At 38.3% G+C, this 23,466-nt stretch overlaps 1 protein-coding gene across 18 annotated transcripts in view; it reads left to right on the top strand.

Moving 5' to 3' along the window:
* Window positions 1–23,466, top strand: part of LOC147163971 (neurexin-1a-like) — a 231,865-nt gene that overhangs the window by 187,727 nt on the left and 20,672 nt on the right. For 16 of the 18 annotated variants that reach the window (XM_086092253.1, XM_086092254.1, XM_086092249.1 and 13 more), the window contains 3 exons: window positions 6,215–6,386; window positions 14,578–14,667; window positions 15,857–16,176. In XM_086092253.1, coding sequence (XP_085948379.1) covers window positions 6,215–6,386; window positions 14,578–14,667; window positions 15,857–16,176 — 582 coding nt within the window. The remainder of the gene's footprint in view (window positions 1–6,214; window positions 6,387–14,577; window positions 14,668–15,856; window positions 16,177–23,466) is intronic. The other 2 variants (XM_086092252.1, XM_086092255.1) reach the window with 1 other exon arrangement.

The following is a 23,466-nucleotide window of genomic DNA, read 5'->3' as shown; positions in this document are numbered from 1 at the left end:
GCATTGAAAGTTGACGTTAGAAACATCAATGGTCTGACACCTTTGACGAGTTAAGTAAACTTGTAACATAATTACTTGAGGAGTTCAAACAGTGACCAAATCTAGCAGAACAGAGTTCAGTAGAACAAGATAGAATTACATATTTATGAGCAGAGACCTGATTATCACAGGGAATTGCATGCAAAACACGGACCTGGAATTCCAAGTCAGTGAATTTGATTCTGAGACTAGATCATATTCTATATTTTTTCTTTTTTCTCTTTGGTTGTCATACATTCAACATTGACTTTGATTATTGTTAATGATAAATATTTGATCTTTGTCTTTTAAAGTAGGAAAAATAAAAATACACAATTACATCCTCATTGTTAACTCATTTAACTATTTGAACTCTATCCCTATTATTTATTTTCTATTTGATCTTACTTTGGTAGATAGGGGTGCATACTGTAATATATAGCTAAAGTGAGGCATGCTGACATGCCCAGGGGGAGGAGGTCCCGGTGGAGAGGACAGAGCTGAAGGTCGACTCACCCCGACTGTTCGCCAGCTGTCACAAGTGGACAGGCAGCAGAATCACCTAAAACCTGAATTGATTTCTTTGAGTGAGACAGAATGAAATTTCAGATATATGTTGACCTCTCTTGATGGAATGTGTCACCGCAGAGCTGAAGATGGAGCAAAAGAAAAGGCTTATAGATAGCAAATGTCATTTTAGGAAGAGATGAGCAGTTCCTGGCTTTTATTTTTTCCCAACTTCTGTTATCGATTCTATTTAGAATTACCTTTTCTTTTTTTACTGCGACGTATCTGTATATGTCATTGCTATATCTCTTAAGTGACGCTGCATGCTCTATACATGCAGACTCTAATTAATAGTACATGAATCTTCTGTTATTCCCTTTGAGTCCTCATTTAAGGAACTTATCCAGCTGGAGAGATGATTTATTAACTCTAAGATATTTGATGACGCTCTCCTGCAGAAGTCTGCTAGCAATGGAAACAATTTCAAGCCAACTTCACAGATAATTAGGCACTTTAGCCGGTGGGTTTGATTTTTAAATGAGCTGAGCTCACAGCAAATGCACCCTTACCTCAGCACACTGGAGATTACCATCGCAGTGAGATCGCAATGGTTTTCATTTTCAAAACCTAAACTTCACTCCACAAGGATCCCTTAAACGCTACAGTAAAAAAACCAACAAAGTTAAGCTAAGGTTTATTCCGTTTACATTAGCATCCGTTTTGCAAAATATATTTTTGTTGAAATTGTGTAACGGTTTTAACCGTTTAACCCTGGCAAAGGTATGTGCTCTCCTGACTAACATTCTACAGTAGTTATGTAAAGTAATTATGACCTTTCTAAGACAGCAAATGGCTGACGACAACTTTTGCACAGTACTGTAAAAAAAAAAAAAATGTTCATGTTCATTGCTGCTCATGACCTCCACTTGTCTTTTTGTCAGTGCTCTTTGCTCTCCCAAATGCACGTGAAGAGCTGGTTTGTTGAAGCAGTGGCGTGTGGTGACGCCATATTGAGACTTGATCCTGTGTGCCAACATGATGTCTTATCATATGCGCAACAGATTGTTGAAGAGTGATGAGACAGCATGCCCAAATATAGCGTTGCTAGAATGACTAACAAAATCTGAAAATTATTATTATTATTATTATTACTAATATTATTGTTGTTGTTGTTGTTATTCTGCACTGATTATGTTATCTGGCTTTTGGACGAAACAATTCAACTGTACACATATTGACTCCCAGTCTAAACTATATGCGACATATCTAACTTCTTCCTCCTGAATCAATGTTCATCAGCCATTGCCATTGCCAAAACAAATACACCAAATCATTCAATATGCAGGCCTTAAAAGCACAAAAATAATATGAATAAGTTTGCCTTAGCCCATATCATTGACTTTTTCCTGACATACTATGGTTGATAAATCACATGACTCTTCTGCTTCAATTATGAGCCAGTACTGTCTGTTTTCTAAAATTTCACTGGGTTTTCTTATTGAGATTCAATATTAATTTGCTGCTTTCTATGGATTAAGTCTCAGTGAATGCATACGTACTTTTACACTGAGCCATAATTGCTGAGGGATGGATGAATAACTGCATAATGTACAGTCCGTGGAGCAGAAATACATGCGGCAAAAAAGGGGAGTCATTTTCTTGTGCCTAATTCTTCCATTAGCTCTGTAATTTCATTAACAAAGCTTAAAAGGCAGAAGCAGAAGACTGTCAGGGGTAATTAAAAGATAAGGTGGAGAGAATGGCCTGCATGTCCTTGCTACTCGTAGACATTTAGCCTCTGTGGTGAGATCATAATATTCCCTCAAGTCAGCCTGCTCATGTGCACATACATTAGATGCACACAAAGATGTACTTAAGGGATGGCAGAGGTGCTCCTCCACCTGCCAACAGAGCCTCAGAGGCTCGTGCAGTCTAGAATGATGGGTTGCAGTCCTGTAGCGTTGGGCTGACGAGCTATAAAATATGTCTAAAGCACAGTCATGGTCATCATAAACGACTTATAAATGAGCACTGATGTATTCATATTTTGCCGCAGTTGGAGAGGACCTACGCCATGGCATATTACATTTCTGTCTCTGCAGAGTTGCCAATGAAATTTGTCCAGTAAACAGTTCATGGTTTACATCTTGCTTTGTTTGACGTTTTACAACTATAACTTGTATGTGCAGTATCTTGAATAAAGAGTAGGATGCAGCAGTTCTGACATGCTTTCGTTGACATCGGTGGAAGAAAGAAATGTTGCTGCTCAAGTGTTTGGTCTGCAGTGTCTATTTTGCAGCTTTATTGCTACTAAAACAACCATGCCTATGGTTGTATAATGACTGCAGATGGGGACATTTAACGAGCGACAGACACCCCCAATATTACGGCAGCTACTCCACCCTCCAGCTGCGAGGATAAGAAGCATTAAAAAAACACAGACGCGATTAGAGGAGAATGGTGGATCAACTTCATCACTTAATTAAACTCTATTGCAGCTTGATAAGCAATTAATCAAGACGCCACGCAAATTGTCAGGCAAGGATGAATTTTCTGGGTGTGGTATCTGTGCGCCATACAGTATGCTCCCATGAGACAGCACAAGTGAGCAGCCCTGAATTTGCTGTATGGCCGTGGTTCATATAAGCAGCTATCAATCATTCTGACATAAGCCCATGAGTTATTAAAGCGCCAGGATTGATGGAACTACATGCTTAACCAATTTTAAGATTTATTTTATTTATTTTTTACATTATGATATAAACAGGGAATATTCTTGACATGCTCTACATGTCATGTGTAGGCCTCTCTAAAAGGAGGAAAAGCGGTAATTACTAATGATGGCAGTGTAAAAACAAACTTTGGTTTTGTGCCGGGCAAGTGTAGTCTAGCCACATTACACCTCAGTGGTCATTCCGGCACATGGTCCTGCCGCGCCACCGACGCACTTAATAATTTGCTGAAGTAGACTACGCTAAGCGTAAAAATGAACGCCTCTCCATTTTCGTGGGGTCACACAAGGACACACGGATGTGGGTGCAAGGCGGTCTCTAATTGCCCACGTCACATGAGTGGCCAACCACATCATCCACGAAGGGAAATCTTACAGTTTACCTGCCAATGTCATGCACGGACCCCAGTGAGTATTTTTTGTTTCCGCAATGTCAAACCCTCATGCGCTTTGACCGCCCTGATTTTAATGCAAATGAGGCATGCTGCTACATTTGGCCGGGAAAAGGCTTTGCTCCATTCGACAAAGGCGCATAATGGCGCAAACGAACCATTACGGCCAATTCTACATATGTAAAGTCTACTAAAATGCCAAAAGAAAGTAAACTCTACCCATGTGCATAGTTAGACTGCGCTTTGTGCTACACAGCAAAATCAGCAGTGTTAGATTAACAAATACAAATATACTTTTTTTCCTGATGAAAGAAGAGACTCTTATCTTTCTTTTGGTAAGTTCCATGTTTTTATAGCAATAGAACACAATAATATTATGTGGACCTTGCAAAATCTGTCAAAATCCAGTAAAACAGGCGGGAGTGAAGGGAGTTTCTTCAGTGAAAATGGCTGCGCAAGAATGAGTTGAATACTTATGAGTGTATTGCACTAGTGTCAGTGTTAAAAATGTATGGTACTTAATTTATATAGCGCCTTTCCACCTTACAAGGGCCTCAAAGAGCTTTACATTTTGACTACTGATGATGCAGCATCAGGAGCAACTGGGGGTTCAGTATCTTGCTCAAGGATACTTCAAAATAGTCACACTGGCCTGGAATCTAACCCACACATTCAGTGTTGCAAGACGACCACTCTACGACTGAGTCACACCGTCCCAACTGCTACAACTGGTCGTATCACTATTGAAATGTCAACAGCGCGCTGGAAAATTGGAAAGTTTTTACTTCACCGTAAATGAAATTTAACACTCAAGGTAGTGCTATTCAAGTTACACCCAACATTTATCTCAACACTTAAGGGATTTACTCTGACAGTGTAACTTTTTATCCTAACAGTGTTAAAATAACACTGCGTACTGCATATTTGATCGAACACTGGAAATTTAACAACTAAGCGATTTGTTGTGTAGACTTGCGCTAGGTTTTAGGACAATGTCAGTAGGTGAAAATAACTCATCCTTATACAGATAGAGCATATTCTTCTTGATGTTGGAATATGCCGTTTTATGAGGTCAGAGGTCACTAGCGTGTGCTAACTGTTTAGTTGTTCACCCTCAAGTGCTTTTCTTTCATCTTCAAATCTGTCTTGATATCAGATGGTTTATATTGTTTTCTTTTTATGCTATAGACATTTAATTTGTAAACTGTAACAAGGCCACGGGAAGCATTAAAAGTAAATTGGAGGGAGCTATTTAAAGCAGGATTTTAATTGGGTTGCTCCCTGAAGACTGCCAGTTACTAAGAAGTCCAGTATTAATGTGTCCAGATTTCGAAGGTCTAAGAAGGGTCTCTTGGAATCTCTTACAGATGTCTTAGACTAAATTTTGCAAATCAGAACATGAGGTATCGTGCTGCTCACTGCACATCTGCTGTCTCTGGGACTCTTCCTGAAGGGTTTTAAGGGGAGCAAATTACTCAGCCTGACGCAAATTAACTCATAGGCAAGCTTTTACTGCCACATCAATGTCTGACAATCATCTTCGCACACTCCACAAGTATGACACGAGGCCAACTGCATTAGCTTTTGTGATTTTTTTTTTCTCTAATGAGACAGTGAATCATAAAAGTACTGCATCAGGTACGGCAAACTGGACCACCACAAAAGCACAACAACAACAAAAAACGGAACTAATGATTGTAATTGTACTCTCCATTCTGACTTTTTTAGACAAGGTCTGAACTATCTGCTCTTGAACATAACCAGGAACAGGGGATGTTGGAAAGCAGTTGATTACTTAATTTCAGAGAGTTATGGCAAGAGAATGAGATGCAGAGCAGTGTTGGCAGTGCTGACTGGATAATGGCATGCAGAGTGCTGCAGCGCTACATAGGTTTAGCTTCCAACCAGATGCTCACTTCATTGAATCTCCAAAGAGGCGAGAGGGGCTTGAACTCGCATGCACACTCATAGAAAATTTATTAAGCAGTACATATTGACAACTTGGACCATAAATTGTTCAAGGAACTTTCCTCATGTCGAGATCTGCAGTCTGAATTCTAACATCATTTAGACTTACAATTATTGTTAGCAGTTACTTTAGGTATTGTGAAGTTTCACTCTAAATAGGGCAAGCTGCCATGTTTGTTTAAAAATAAATAAATAAATGAGATGAGATGAGGTGCACACTAGGGTTATTCAATCTAATAATTAACATTTTACAATTATGTTATTTGTGTGGAATTTATTATTTATTAATAAGGTTTTGAAGCCACTGAGGCAAAATAGAGCACAACGTTTGGCTTGATTACTTGATCGTTTATTTTCTCTATATTTGATCAAGGAAGTGTAGTCAAAAGTCCATCCTTAGTCGGCATTGTAGTTCTTCAATTTTCACTGTTAGCGAGGACAGAATACAAGCCATATTTGTTTGATGTTAAATAATCCATTAAATTTCACATTTACAGTATACTGTACATGAATTGCAAAATGCATAACATTCAGACCATTTTGTAGGAATGAAAGAAATCTCTCAACCCTGTTGCATTTTGTGTTCTTCTTGTTCCAGGAAAGAGGAAACATTGCTGTTGTGTTTAATGTTGGAACAGACGACATCAACATTGAGGAGACGTCAAAGTTTGTAAACGACGGAAAGTACCATATAGTCAAGTTTACGAGGAGTGGGGGTAATGCCACTCTGCAGTTGGACGATCTACCCGTCATTGAGCGCTACCCCCAAGGTGAGTGACCCACTCTCCCTTGAGAAGCATGTGTTTTGCTAATTAAGGTTGATTAATATAACATCAAGCAAATCATTACAACTGCACTTCTTTTAATTATGTAATGTTGATTATTCTCTTTCCAGCAGCTGTGTAGAATAATACCAGTGTTTTTATACATACTTTAATCACACTGTGCTTATCAATGTTTCTTAACATTGTTTTTGTTTTCTTATCAAATGCAACTTTTACCGAATGGGAAGCCACCCACGCTGTTGACAGTGTAACTCATTTGAGTATGTAGATTAAAATCTGCCTACATGCTACATTTAGTGTGTTAGCAAGGCTTAAATCTTAATTGAGAGTTTATAGTGCACCAGTAAAATCAAATGAAATTTAATTACATGTATATAGTTGCTGAACCTGTTGTGTGTTTTTGCATGATGTTGACATAATATGAGTGGATTCCTTGGTTAAGGAAGGACGCAGCAACACTGGTATTTTTCTGTGCAATCTCTACATGTCAATTAACATGAAAGCATTTAAAAGTATTGAAATGTCACAGGGTTAATTATCATACTGCATAAGGCTTTGACAAAAGCTACTGTGGATAAATGAATGTAAAACAATGAATGTGCTCCAACATACAGTACACACAACCTGGTACTCCACTTCAAACTATTAATCTAAATATGCCTACACCGAAAGAGTTTGCTCTCCAGCTCCAAATCAGTAACATATGTTTGAGTCTGAGAGTGGATTAAATGTCTGGGCAGTAGGGCAAATGTTTTGTTTTGTTTTTCTTCAGAATGTTTACTGACCTTTTTAGCATTGACTATGGCATCAATCCAAAAACAAGATGGTCAAATGCGCTCAATCCTTCCTGCTCGCCTCGGGTAAAACATGGACAATAATACTTTTGACATGTTGCAGACAGCGGAGAAACAATGGCAGGGATAATAGTCAATCCGGTCAATCCTGGAACAGCAAACATTGTACAGGCAGACAGTGCTCATGAAAGAAAAAAGCTGGTGAAAGCAACTTCATTGTTTGCCTTGTTACTTAAGAGCAGTGACGTGCGGTCAGGATAGGCAAGGTAGGCACTGCCTGCCCCAGGCTGAAATGAAAGTTGAAACCGTTTGGCTTTTTCTATTTATTTTAATTATTTCTTTAATTTCAGAAAGCCTACACTACCTATAGGTTTAAAAGTGACAACATTTGGTGATTTTCATACCTCAATTAAAAATGACTCGTTTTTTGCCTGCAGAAAAAAATCTGGAAAAATTATCCTCCTGAAGGCACACTGCTACTGTGCTTTTCCCAGCCATGTCCGCGTAGCGATGTGTGTTCACGCATGCGTAGTCAGTTTCCCAGTAGAAAAGTCCTTTACGCAAAAAGGCATACCACTACGCAGCCTTTTTACGTCGCTGTATTATTCCTATGCGAACGTACGTTCGCACAGAGCATTCGTGAATTCAAAACACACTTAGTGCAATAAAGCGGTAAGATGACGCCACTCTAGGAGAATATAAAACTATTTTCACGCCTTTCTTTTGAGGAAAAACGGATCTTCAGCAAAGTAAGGGACAGATAATTGTTAGTACTTTTCACAAAGAATGTTGCAAAAGGAAAGATTGGGTTTGTGGATGTGCTTCGATCAACTGGCTGTTTCACTTTACATGGTGTTTGGCATTGCTATTGACCATTTGCACCGACGTCACGTGATCACGTGACTGCCCTATGAATGGAAGTGGACGTGCCCCGGAGCGACTTAGTGACTATGCGACTACTATTTTACAAATTAAAAGTTATTATTGTCCATGTAGCCACGAAATCTACTACTTCAACCGAAGGTCGCCTGTCAGTCGAAGTTGCACATTTAGTTGGGACTCATAGAGCGCAATATTTACTTTAGTTGGAGATCGCTAGTTTGAAAACAGCCCTTACCTTCTGTTGCCTGCTGTTTTTACCAAGTTAATCAAATTGCCAACTTAGCCGGAATTCACAGCACACGACCTATATCATTATGTAGTCAATGCCGTCTCGTCTCCTTACACCGGGGCTGATTCAAAAGCTTGTCGCTGGCTGAGTCTCTGGGACGAGATGCTACGCTCACACCGGGGGACAAAATACCTCGTAATGCAAAGGTAAAACTTGTTAATCATGCTAACCAACTTATTTTTACATAGTCTGTTCTATATTGAAACGCTGCGATGATGTTATGTTACTATGTTTACTGGCATGGAACAAATGACTATCGTAGTGGCAAGCTATGCAGTCATTTCATGAATATGACTCCTGCTCCAGAGCGAAAAGCTCCAAGCACAAAGACAAAATCCCCCATTGTTAAACAGTCAGATACACTTAATAGTTTTGAAGAAGGTACATTTTAAAACTAAGCTGTGTGTTCTTGCAGTTGGAGTGGACGCTAAATATCCGGCTCGTTAATGTGATTTGAAACTTTAATTCGACACCTCTGTAACAATCTTTGTTAGATTGTAAGTTTTTTAGTAAAATGTATGAACATTTATCTACTAATTACAACATTTATCTCCTAACCTCGCAAAAAATAATCGCTGCGAATCTGTGAATACTTTGTGAGCTGCCAGTCCTTTCTTTTGATTGCTGCTATCAATTGACGTCGTTTGTCTTTATTAGTAGGTATGCTCTAAAAAGCAACATTTGGTTTACTCCTTTGTCTGTCTGTACAACCGACCGCACAGCAAGATATGACCATTTTATAAGATAATCGATTAGATAAAGGACTTTACGCTGTACGAGATTCAATGGTTACGTCCCGTAGGGGTCGTTCCCATGAGGGCTATGACGTCACGTGCAAATGGTCAATTGCTATTGCTATTGCTAGCTTGATTTTGTGAGGAATTAGGCTGCTTTACAGAGAGATATTCACTTTATTACATTCTTTCCGGGCGTCCAGGCGGTTTTGAAATTGTCTGTTTTTCGTTTTACGGCAAATGGGAGGCAGGGTGCACTGCAACGTTTACTGTGGCTGGCAGACCGCGCATTGGCTGACGGCGGCCCAGAACTTTAGCTTGGTGTTTTCTACAATAGAGTATTTTATTAAGGGAACCTCTGAAGTTGAACACAGTTCTGGAATGCTAGTCAACATCCAAGTAAATTGGATTTTGAAACAAATTATCTCAAATGAACTAGTGAGTTATAATATAAGCTGGTAATATTAAGAAACTACATTTAAAAAAACACAAACCGAACACTACTAGTCGTGGCTGCTCCTTTTTTATAACAATCGTACCAAAAACAAACACAAAGAATTAAATCTTATAAAACAGCGTGAATGTATTGTTACCTCAAAATACAGCCATTAATAGCTAAACCTCTGGCTAAGTTAAAATGTCCAAACTGAGCACAGCCATTTCCCCTCATCTTTTTCTCACACTGTCTCAACTGGGCACTGAAAATTCAACATGGTATCTCGTGCCAACAAACTCGCACAATGTCTGAAAAAATTAACTATTGCTCTACATAAAGATGGCCTAGGCTATAAGAACATTGCCAACACCCTGAAACTGAGCTGCAGCATAGTGATCAAGACCATCCAGCGGTTTAACAGGACAGGTTCCACTTAGAACAGGCTTCGTCATGGTCGGTCAAAGAAGTTGAATGCACATGCTCAACATCACATCTAGAGGTTGTCTTTGGAAAACAGACATATGAGTGCAATCAGCATTGCCGCAGAGGTTAAAGGTTAAGTCTGTTCTAAAGACGATGCACAAGAAAGCCCGCAAACAGTTTACCGAAGACAAGTCCATTAAGGACATGGATTACAGGAACCATGTCCTGTGGTCTGATGAAACCAAAATACATATATTTGGTTCAGATGGTGTCAAGCGTGTGTGGCAGCAACCAAGTGAGGAGTATAAAGACAAATGTGTATTGCCTGCAGTCAAGCATGGTGGTGGGAATGTCATGAGTAGTGCCAGCATTGGGAGCTAAACACTTCTGAACATCGAAGGTGGTGGAGCATAATCGAATATTAATCGTTTCCATGATGTCGTGATAGAGGAGTGAGAGTGGCAACTAGTGAAACTCTGATCAACTACATGCCCAAGAGAGTGAAGCCAATGCTGTAAAATAACACTTTGGGCGCTTTTTCACTTAAGGATGTACTCACTTTTGTTGCCAGAGTTTTAGCTTTTAAACCTCTTTTTTGAGTTATTTTGAGGGAACAATAAAATGTTATATAAGCTGTACACTGAGGACTTTTAATTGTGTCAAGGTGCCATTTCTTTATTGTTATCCAATGAAACGATATAATTAAATATATGCAGAAATGTGAGGGCTTTGCACACTTTTTGTGAGATACTGTATTCCATTGCAGGTTAATTACATCTAATCTCGTTCCCCCCTTCACCTCCGACACACCAAGCCATTATTCACTTGCCCACCTTTGGTTTGACAAGTATCCATGTACAGTGTGCTACTAATACACTCATAATAGCAGCCCTTGGCCTTGGCCGCTCGCATATCAACGATTACTACAAGAGACAACATAAATGTTGGTTGGAAAGTCCAACAGACAGAAAGGTGCAGATTGCATCAGGGGGAGCAATCATTCCGAAAGCAAGGCAATAATTGTTCCACCAAGACTTATATTGCTGCCATCGTAATCTCATTAAAAAGCCTCGTCCTTCATACTTAAGAGGTCCCATTAAAAATCTTTAGCGTAATTATTCTAATCTAAAATTCAAAGCTCCTGCGCAGATGCATAACTACCCTTCTGTTTGCTGTAGTTCTTGCTTTTATTCTTGCGCTGCTTTACGCCACACACAAAAGGCTGGGCTGCAACAAAAACAAGAAAGGGAAAAAAGGGCTTCTTCTCCAGTGAATTGGCCATGAAAGTAATACCAACACAATGGTGTTGCCAGGCCCGCAGGGCACCATGCAGCATCCTATTACGGTACCCAATGAGCATGCACTGCACACAAAGATAATAGAGAAGTCCCTGCCTGGCCTTATTCTTTTTACTGTTATCAGTACACAGTGCACTTACATGACTCCCCCTGCTTTCACTCCCCCCTCTCTCTGTACCTTTTACCTCGAGCTGACCACCCCTGCCCCCTCTGTCCATCTCACCCCCTGTCCGATTTCCCCCCCCTGCACCTTGCCGTGTGGAGTCTGATTTTCAGGATGTAGAGTGGGCTGGAGGTGGGGGTTAGCTTTTTTCATCGCTGTATTTTTCACCCACCTCTCTTCTGTTCATGAAACTGCTCAGGCTGCATGCAGCAACTTTTAAGTCTCGTACAGAGGACACCATAGGCAAGAATGTAAAATTCATTCATCAAAAATAATAGTGAGATTTGCTTTGCCTTTTTTAAGTGCTCTGATTCAGCGATAGAAGAAATGCCCCTGTATCTGTATAGCACTGACAACTTTGTTACAAAAGACAAAAAGAAATGAATGAGACCAAAATCAGGTCATTTGGGACGGCTCAACTGAATCGCGGTTGTCTGGAACTGTAGATAAGCTTGGCCATCTTATACGAAACCAAATCACCACGAGGCAACAGTCACAGGCTCGCTTTGGTGGCCCAATGAATGGACTCTCCTGCAGCCCTGCGGATGGCATTGTTCATGTGCCACAGTGGGGATCAATACATTATCATAACACGATTATGTTCTCTTTTAATTGACCCCAGTATGAGACTGACCACGTTTGACACCCAGCCAAACTGGGTAGAGGCAGTAGAGAGTAGAGAAAGTAGAGACATTTTGGGTCATCTGTATGCCTGCGTAGAAGTGTGTCTGTGTCTGTATTTAGATTTTTCACCATTTGGTTAATCCTTTTTTAAATTGTGTCTATCAGCATGCAATTAAAAACAATCTTAATGTGTCCTAACTACGAAAACAAAATATATTTAGCAATATGTTACATCATTATCTTTCATTTATTTTTTACCCGCTTCCTTCCTCGTGTCTCCTTTTTTTTTCCCGTCTAAGAAACTCGGGGCACTACTTTGCGAACCGGAAGGCTTCACGTTTTGTCTCTCTCTGTTGGCCATTATTATTTTTCATGTTTCTCGCACGGGTTGCACCCGCGAAGACAACTAATTCCTTGCGTGCATTTTGTTTTACATTCTTGGCCAATAAAATTGATTCTGATTCATGGTACAATATTGACACACCAACATCAGTTATAAATATTGTCACTGTGCATCTACTGTAAATTAATTTACCAATATGGTGTTGACATCAACATTGATCTCTCTATCCATCCATCCATTTTCTACCCCGTATCCTTTTCAGAGTCACCGGTGAGCAAGGGTCTGTCTCACTTGAAAATGGATGAGAAAATTGCTAGTAAAATTGTTAAATTATCACAAGACAAAAATGTAGTGTTAAATTATTCCAAACATGATATTCTGACTGATATTGTGTTCGTGGGATAAGAATTAAACAGATTATTTCATCAACTTTTATCCATCTCAGGCGGCCGCCATGTTGGACAATCGCACTTTGCTGTCAACCGAGATTAACGTCACAATGATACTTGTTATTATTATGACATGATCATCAAACTATAGTTATGCTAATCATTGCAGCATACACATTGCTAGCTTGTTTTAACGGGTTTTGCACGTGACGTGATGTTCGCAATGCAAGCACAATCAATTGTGCCGTCAATTTCAGTTCAGGGCAATATTTCTAACATGCCCGCCCCTTGAGATAAATGAAGATTGACAAATGAATCAGTTTAATTCTTATTCCACAAATTCAGTATTAATCAGAATACCTTGTTTAGATTATAACCTAAAATGTCCAGGAAGCAGATGAGCATCTTTCAACCAGCACCATTGTCCGTATTGTGGGCCACGTAAGGATTCAATTCTTTGGTGCCAAAGCCAAATACTTCTTGACTGCTACCAATAATGTCATATTACATTTCCTAACAAATTGCACCATGTGTGATGATTTATTTTTTCCTGAAATAGTTTAAAGCTGAAAATGAAGGAAAATAGTGTTGTTAGCTATAATCAAAAATGCACCTCTAAATAGAGAGAGAGAAAAAAGAAAAGTTGCTATAAACAACCTGTGACAACTGGACACAATCTGCAGCCAGATTCAATGAACTCCATAGACAAGTTTTAAATCCTTTTCAAAGTAGCCGAGCCTTTGTCGTCATTCAAGCTGATGTGATGGGAAAATGTCTTTTCGTCTTTTTACCACCAAGACCTCCTTTCCCTCAGGTCTCTGTGTTCCTGTCTGCTCGGAGGCCATTCACCTCCAAAGCATTGTTAGCTAGACGATCTTTAATCTGCACAGAGTGAATTAATATAGTTGATGGAACAAACATTGTCAATCTGCAAGAAGAATGAAGCGTACTGAATTCAATCTCTGCAGACAATAGCGGACGGGAAAGCACTCGCTCACTCTTTAGGTCAGGTGAAGTTAGTGGCCCCGACAAAAGGTTGATGCAGAGTTTGTCCTCATTTATGCCGAATGCTCCTCCAAAGTAAAAGTGAAGGTTGCTTTAGGATATTGCGTTGCCTCCCAGGGCACTTTTTTGATTTGCTGAATGAGACTATTGCATCTCGAATAACCGTTCCGACCCAAACATGTGACAGTCACTTGTCCTTGTAGCTTTTGTCAAATGCATTTTATTGAAGAACATAACTATGTATGTATCTGTACATCGAGTTGGATTGAGATTTTTTTCTCAGACTGAATAGTATTAACTATTGTTGAATGTATGACATGTTGTAAATAGACATTTATTTCTTGTCAACTAGGCTATTCATTATAAGATTGGTGTTTGCAATGTGTTAAATGTGTCCTTCTTTTAAAACCAACAACTAAGGGTGACATAACATAAATTTAAGTGGTGTTTATTTTGAAAATGTATGTACATAACTAGCAAAAAGCATTTTAAAATGTTCAGAATGAAAAGACAAATGTGTTGGAGATAAGACTTGACAATGAAACTTGTAATGTGGTTTGCTCCATTAATCTAAAGGATGAAACCATTTAATTTTAATTAATGTAGGCTTAATTTGTTGGATAAAATAAATTAAATGTTTGTTTAAATAATGGTTTATTAAATATTTGGTATAAATACACAAAACATTTTCAATTTAAAACATGTAAATGTGCAGTTGTTTAGCTATACCAGTATGAACATTTAACCTTTGACCTTACAGATTGTAACCACTGAAATGTCTCTTTAAACTTTAAAGGCAACAATGATAACGAACGCCTGGCGATTGCTAGACAGCGAATCCCATTCCGACTTGGTCGAGTAGTTGACGAATGGCTACTCGACAAAGGTAAAATCACTGATTAAAATTTCAAATAGAATAACTTGATCATAACTAAGTTGTTGCAATATTTTGTAAAAACTAAACATAAAATAAAACATGAATAAAATAAATGATTTTGAGTAGTTAATATAATGTTACTGTTCAATAATGTATTTATTTTATAGTCAGCTGTTTTAATACGTGTGTGAACTTCTGGTTAAAGGGACTATAAATATGAATTTAAATCTCAACATTGATAAAATTGCTATAAATTATAGTAGAATTTTGCTGTAAACTTCTAAACGATAAATATAAATGTAGTATTTATAATTTGTTTTTAGTTTTATGTAAAACATTTTTTTAAACATTTTTTGACAGATAAGTGCCTTTTCATTTTTTTTTTTGTGATTAAACTGCTAGAAATGATAAATAGAGTCCAAAATGAATTGGCGTCAGAATTTTGCAGTCCCTTTAACATATTGTGTTAAGATGTATACGGCTTTATATCAATGAACTGTAATATTAAAACAAACTGAGTGCATGCTTTGATTTTACAATGTAATAACCAATGCATATTTTTCACATAAAATGTGAAATGACCCCCTTTATGTTTTATTTCCTTATTGATTTTTGCTCTAATCAACTGTCATACCACATTTTCTTTTCTTTTTTGTTTATGTTTTTGTGTTTTGCTTCATGCTTAACCTTATTCAGTTGACTAGTCTTTGATGGTGTTTGCTAAAAGGAGTCTGGATGCCTCCCACATTTACTTATCATTTTACTTATCATTCCTAGGATTGCTGTGTTCCAAGTTCTTGAAACTTGAAGTAAAAACCTGCTTATAGAAACGAAGATGAATGAATTATTTGTTTCTATAATATTGATATTGATATAATATATTAACATTCCGTATTTCCATGTCATAACTACGGTTACTGAATCACAATTTAATTTAATTTATGAGACTAACCTTTTAGCAAAGCTGCATTTTTTGTGTTTTTTTTATATTTGTTGTATTTTTGTTTTGTTTCCATAAAGCAGGCATGTCATCATAGTAACTGCAATAAATTGCCAGGGTTTGCTTCTACAACCTGCAATTTATTGGTCTCATTAGCCCCTGCGCAAGTAATTGGTCTTTTTGTCTTTTTTTTTTTTTTGTTTACTTAAAATGTCTGCAATCCAACAGATTTGTATATGTAACATTGTTTTCCCACAGGGCGGCAGCTTACAATCTTCAACAGCCAAACTACTATACAGATTGGCGGCTGGGAGCGAGACCGGACTAGGTCCTTTCAGGGCCAGCTTTCAGGCCTCTACTATAATGGCCTGAAAGTGTTCAACATGGCCGCCGAGGGGGACCCCAACATTAAAATCCAGGGCAGTGCGCGACTTGTAGGGGAGTCGCCTTCCTCTATAACACCGCAGTCAAGTACGACAGCCAATCGGTCCGAAACGTCCACAAGCATTATGGAGCTCACCACCACCACTGCATCAAGTCGACGAGTCAAACAGACGACACCACGAGAGCCTCAGCAGGTAAGCGTGTCTTTGAATTGATGTATTAATTAAATAGCTGCTCAGACGTTAAGTGTACTAAGCAATGTCTCAGATACACAGTACAGGCCACGCACACATCTCATTCAATGTGTTTGCTTTATTCTCATTACTATATTTACATTGTAGATTCTCACTGAAGGCAAACAACTAAGAAGGAACACATGTGGAGTTATGTACAGTACTTAACAAAAAAAGAGCAAAGAGTGACTATTTTGAAGAAGCTAGAATATAAAACATGTTTTCAATTATTTCACCTTACATGTTCATTCATTGTTTTGATGCATTCAGTGAGAATCTACAATATAAATAGTCATGAAAATAAAGAAAATGCATTGCATGAGAAGGTGTGTCCAAACTTTTGGCCTGTATTGTATGTTAATGAATTATTATTGTTTATCAGTAAAAGAAAAGATAAAAATATGTTATTGAACATGGTATGTTCAGTGGCCATTGTTAACTCATTCACACCCAGCCATTTTCATTGAAGCAACCCCCTTCGCTCCTGACTGTTTTACTGGATTTTGACTAATATTGCAAGGCCCAAAGAAAGTTTAGAGTCTCTTCTTTCATTGGGAAAAAAAAGTATTTTTCTATCTGTTTCCGTTTTGCAGCAAGTAGCATTAGAATATAGCTAAATTTCATCATTACTCACAAACCTGTTGAAAACACTGCGGAAAAGATTTGTTTGCAACATGGCCCTGGTAGATCTCTTATACTCTGCTGCCACCTGCTGGCCATTTTTTTAAATAACTACCATTGCTGTAAGCGACCTCTTCAGGGCAGGGGCTGCATCAAAGCCTTCTGTATGCTCTAGTATTAAAGCAAAACAAAACATTTAAAAAAGTATAAATACGTTTTTGGGACCATGGCAATATTTCAAATATAACTTTTTAATACGTTTCAGGAAGCAAATGAGTGAAGTGTGATATCCAAAATATTCCAACAATAATGATTAGGAGGTTAAAGTTGACAAATTAATGAGGTTTCAAATACGGATTTTGGTGCAGCAACGAATCTGTCATCTCTGTTACATGGATAATAGAGCTGTCAAAATTAATTGATTCGTTGATAAGTAATAGATTATCAAATTAATCGACTACAGAAGAAGACTGATCATCTTCTGTGTTTAATCAAAATAAAACATTTGCAAACATCTGTTTTTACTTTGGAAAACAATGACCGAACAGGTAACATCAATCCCCCTTTTTTTAATCACTATATGAATACGAAGTACAACATAAACACCAAGGTCGGGGCTTTTGTAATACATGTTAATGCAAAATTAAAATGAACCCAATCGGTCAATTAATTAGTAACCAATCAATAGATTCATCGATTCTAAAAAAATATTGCACATAAAGTTGCAGATAAGGCTTTGATTGATCAATAAAAGCAAATGAGTGTAATTGTGTTGTCTGTTTGTACTAAACAGAGGGTTGAGTTGACCCACTTGATTAAAGAGGTGTTCTGTAATGAAGGCAGCGAGATGAATGAGGCATACAAAAAAATATGTGCACTGGGAGATGTCATTGTCTATGGTTTGATTATACCTGACGACCTTTCCGCTGAGAGCTCCTGCAGTGGGACGTTTCGGTCTCAGGACATTGCATTGTGTCTGTTCAAAGAGATGCATTCAGAGTCCTTACCCTTGAATGGCTCTCATTTTTAGCATTGTCCAAGTGGTTTCACTCCCATCTGACGGTCAATTCCATTCAGTGATTAATTATTCTCTTTTAAACAAGGTTTACATTACACAGTCATTTTTAGCACGAGTCGCCCCAGTGATGCAAGCATGGCAAGTTAATGTTAATATGTTTGAGAAGCATTTAATGGATTGTTGCAAATCATTTATTTGCATTTTCATATCGCTTGTCTTTAAATGTTGCATGCAATCACAACAGCTTTTCACTAGACCTGTCGCACAACATTAGTTCTGTGTAGCCGCATGCACATTTGCAACACATCCAACAGTCCTTGGGAGAAATGTCATTATAGTAACAGTTAAGTTACGAACATTTAAATAATACCTTAAATGCTTTTATACTTTGAAGAATCTTTTACTAGTACATTTATGACATGTTATAACTAGTAAATATTTTACACGTTTAACCATTAAAGGCCGTGCTTGATAGTGGCAGTTAGGGTTATCATTGCTAATATCTCCATTGCCCCTTAAAATGTTCTTGAAGTCCCATTTAGGATTTTTTTTTTATTATGGAATTCAATAGGCCTTAACTCGTGGGAACCATTAGATTCAGATTGTTCTTTTCAAACCTCTTGTGTCCACTTCTGCATTATTAGCAAATATCGTTACACCTTTGGGTTCACGGGAAGATGAAAGCTTTAGCCTACCCGTAATCATATAATTGTAGTATACATTTTAGTTTCCTTGGAAGAATTCCAATGCTGTCACTTGACTTAATTTACATTAGGATTTTAATCAAAACTAACAAAACAACAACAACAAAGGGAGAGAGTGCAGCTTTTGAGAGCTCTTGACAGTGATTGATCTCCATCCCTGAGATGAAGGGCACAGTTCTGACCTCTACACAAGTCCCAGGGAAAGACAAGATTTAGAGTTTTGCTCCGTTGTCTCTTTTATCAAATGTTTGCTCTATTTTCGTGCCCAGTCCAAGTCTGGTGTGAGGCGCAGTGTAAATCTGTACAGAGGCGGGCTGGACTTTTTGTATTTTTGCAGACTCTTGTCTGTGCAGCATGATGCATTCTAAAAACTGAGTTTGAAACCGCTGTGGGTGTGAGCACAGCTGACTTTTTCTTGCCACCACGTGTCTCCTCTCATTCCCTGTAAAGTCCTTGACATTGCAGACGTTTCCAAAACAAGTGCATCAAAATGTCAGCAAGAAAACCAGGATACGGTCAAGTGTAGCTGTGCTGCGTACAAATATACATAGAGCCCCATGTGTTAATAATCTGTTGTTGTGGATGACCTGGCAACTGTAGTATGTCACGCCCATCCTTTTTACAATCTTCTATGCACTACTTCTCTTATCCAGTAGCTCCAGTAGCTGCCTGTAGGCATCATTCTGATTGTCTTGGTCCTGGATTGGATTATTGTTTAACAAGCAAAGGCTGAAATCTTAGATTCAACACTAATCCTGCATGTGCCGGTATTCAGACCTGAGCTTTATCTGCGTTTTCAATCACTCCTCGGGCATCTAACTGCAACTGGAGCTTTTCACGATAAGAGACCCGCAGATTATTTCTGTTGAAGATCATATCTATCATTACATTTTTAAACATAATACTAACTCCTAGCTATATTGCCACTTCACACTTCAAGTATGATTTGAATGTATTTCAAGAAATGTTGAGTATACTTTTGTATTCTCCAGAGCAGGATGCTCTGCATGATCCTGCCACTTGTCTCAACTAATCTTGAACTGGAGAACTGAGATTTAAAAATATCTTTGTCCTTTCAACGGTGACTTAGTACTCAAAGTTAAAGGGCTTTTTATTTATTTATTTTATTTATTTATTTATTTTACACGCTGAACTCAAACAAGCTCACTTCCCATTCCAGTTCACTTTATAGGAACTTTCTGTGCAATTTCCAACTTAGTTATTAGCACAATGCCTCAATTATTAAAAAAAAATAAAATTATGTCTCTGTACATCTTTAAACCAACTTTGGCTCAATGGTGAACACTCACATCTGTCATATGTTGTAGTATTTGAAAAGTTGTATCCAATCAGTCCATTCATTGCCTTTTTTCCTCATTGAAACGTGTAAAAACGTTTTTTAATACTTTGTTCTTTACGCCCAAAAATGTATTTATACGTTTTTTATGGGGGTTTTTTATTTAAAAATTGTTATGCTAGAGTATAGAGAATGCTTTGATACAGCTTGTGATATGAGAGGACACTTAAAGCTATGGTAGTTATTACAAATAATGGCCAGCAGGTGGCAGCAGAGTATACGAGATCAACCAGGGCCATGTTGCAACAAGATCTTTTTGCCAGTGTTTTAAACAGGTTTGTAAATAATGATTAAACTTAGCTACATTCTAATGCTAATTGCTGCAAAATGGAAACAGATAGAAACATACTTTTTTTTCCTGATGAAAGAAGAGATTCTAATCTAAGAATAAGAACAGAATATTCTGTGGACCTTGCAAAATCCATCCAAATCCAGTAAAACAGCCGGGAGAGGAGGGGGTTGCATCAGTAAAAATGACTTGGAGGGAGTGAATGAGTTAAGGTAGTGGGTGAGCCAGAATTTATGCCAGTTGACTTTTGGTCGAGAAGTGTGGTACACCCTGGAGTGGTCAGGTAATCTTGCCTTGGTGTACCTGAGGCCTGGTCGCACCTTTTGCCCCCTCAGGGCCAACAGATGGCAGGGGTGCTGCGACGGCCCCTGGCATGCGCCATGACAGACCATTTCCATCACTTTGGTGTCACCACAGGCAATTGTGGACACTAGCCTTCAATATTATGCTGAACACGGCGTTGAACACACACATTAGCATGTGTTGACATGCGTGTTCATGACTTGGTATGTACGGTACAATGTTGGATCAGAATGATCAGCAAGATGAATAGGAATGCATTTGCATTGGCTTTGCTCAAATATTTTCTCTTTCTTTTTTTAAATGTTTTCTTTCAGTATTCAAAGAAAGCAAAATCGTAATCTTTCCATGGTTTTCCCCATGGTAGCATATCAGAGGCCAGCAGATTGTCCCACTTACACTGTTTGAATGGCATGAAAGTGATTTTGAGCGGTTTTCTGTGTAATGTTTCATAACAGAGTGATATTGACACTACCACTTTACTGCATGTTTTATTGACCATTTTGTTCTCTCACAGGGCATTGGCTCTTATGATTTGCTGAGAAAACGAGCATAAGAGAACTCTTGCTAGGCTTTATCATTTATGAATATGAGCTTTGTGCCAACTACTCAATGAGATCCACTGACACGTTGTTCATTTTAGAAAATGTCAGCCGAAAAGCTGATATACGTCTTTAAAAGCTTATGTTTAAAACCTCTGCTGTCATATTTCAATGTTTAGTTCTCAAAGGAGAAATGAATGTTTTACTTAAGATTTGGGTAAAGCCCTTAATTAAATGAATCCCATCAGCTTTTCCCAAATAAGCATTTAATGGAACATATTCAAGGCATTATGATAAAGAATAGCTGTAACCTACACAACTTCAACTTGAGTAGTACAAATCTGTTTACTTGTATTTAATTTGTTGTATCCTGATTATCAACATTGCATCATAGTAATTCCCTCTATACGCGCCTAATAGCTCAATTAACAGCAGCTTGATTGTATGTTAAGTGCACTATCAATTCAAGAGGCATTAAACATGGAAACGAGGTCATGATGTGGTGACATCATCATCCGTTAGATCAAGGTGAAACTTCATGCAGCTCTTAGTTGTATCAATTAACTATATGTTATTTAAAAAAAAATATTATGGCATTGATTTGGCTGTATTGATTTTCAAGAATTTTAAAGAATAGAATACGTTATATTAAAATGATTATCTTCCTACAGGCCATCAATGGCAGATAAAACAGAGGAAAGAATGTATTGGCAGATTAAAATGAAAAAATTGAGAATCATTACATTAAAAGTTCATCTGTTATGATGCACAGTCAAAGATCTGTTTGGGATTTCTAATTGGCGCCTAAAAATGCACATCGTCTTATCTTGTTGCTGCTGACTCACCACGCTGCTCATTGTGGTTTTTAGTGTGGATGGCACATCCAGACCTGGGAGGCAGGGATCTGATTATGTGGATGCTCTGTGGGAGCAACATAAGACCCAGCCTACTGTTGGAGGGCAAAGCAGCTTTTCTTTTTTCCTTTTTTTTTTCTTTCTGTTTTTGTTTTTTTAACATTACACGTGGGACTTGAGCCTTCAGTACATTCATCTCAGCCATGGAGGAATCTATATTAGGATGACAAATGTGCTCCTGTCACATGATGAGGGATTGGGACTGCATGTCAAGAACCAAGTCAGAAAGACAATGATTTGTAGCCAAGCGGCACGTTTCCTCCCTCCTAAAACACACTTGTGCATGTTTGGGTTTATCTTCTATTTTTATCTCTAGACACTGAACTAGATTCCTAAAATGACACGAGTTTGTTAGGAACGCGACGTGATGATAAGCTATTCCATTTTTCTTCCCCCCGTTTTCCCTTTTACTATTCTTCACATATCCTTAATGTGCAACTCCAACTGGGCACTTCTCTGCTCTCAGAGCAGATTACAACCAAGGTGAGCGAGGGATGAACACAGAGCTCCAGATTCGATTTCAGATAAGGAAAAGCCCGAGCGTATGGGAGGGGAAACACTGCAGTGGAGACAGACTTTATGTGAGACATGTGCTATTGAGAGTAAGGGGAGCAAAATATACTGAGTAATATTGAATGCACTGTGTAATAATACATAGATGCAACCGATTAAAAAATATATAGGCGCTAGACTTCATGAATTTGATTGAAAACATTTCTGCAGTGGGTGCAATTAGCTAAGAGATGAGAACTAATGATCTGCTTGAGGTTGTAATCAACATGCCGGAGGATGAATTTTATCTGCACTCATCCATATGATGTTATATTAAAAGATGTTATTCAGGCAATTAACACAGAAGTTAGACAAACACCGTCTGATAACATCCTAATCAAGTTTAAAAATTCAATCTTTGCAGTATTTCCAACCCAAATTGTATTTTCTGTTCCAGAAATAGCATGAGTGGTTTCCTCACGTTACACAACCACGCAATTTTATTCCCTGTAAGGTATTTTATTACTGAGGAATTTACATTTGCCTCTTTCTAGAAAACAGTTAATTGGGGAAATTCCCCTAAACAGCGTAGCATTCAAGTAGAAATGGTCTGAATCCAAAAAGAGTTGCCGTTTCACAGTCGTGCTCTTGGGTTTTGAGGGCAAGCACGACTCACAAATGCACACATGCATGTGTCCCTGCAGTCCAAATTAGCTCTTTCCATGTTTTTTTTTCTCTCCATAGTCTCCGCAATACAGTCCTGCTTTGAACTCCTCTTTACTACATTTTATGTCACAAAACCAAGTGAATTGGAAGTGTGTGTCCCTCCGCTGCTGCATGAAATTGGGTGTACCGGGTGTGTGAAGCTGCCTCCCAGCACCTTGTTAGCCTGTCTGGGCACAGTGACTTAAAAGCCCCAGGAAGATGTATGGCAAGACACGAACACAACGGTACCAAGGGAGGAGATAGAGGGCCTCAAACTATTTTTTTCATTGTTGTTGTTGTTTATATCCT

This window comes from Leptonotus elevatus, chromosome 13 (genome assembly GCF_054856555.1).
Source record: "Leptonotus elevatus isolate MCC_2025b chromosome 13, RoL_Lele_1.0, whole genome shotgun sequence".
In the NCBI taxonomy this organism is placed as follows: Eukaryota; Metazoa; Chordata; class Actinopteri; order Syngnathiformes; family Syngnathidae; genus Leptonotus; species Leptonotus elevatus.
The sequence above is the reverse complement of the archived record's forward strand: the minus strand, read 5'-3'. Positions and strand labels throughout refer to the sequence as shown.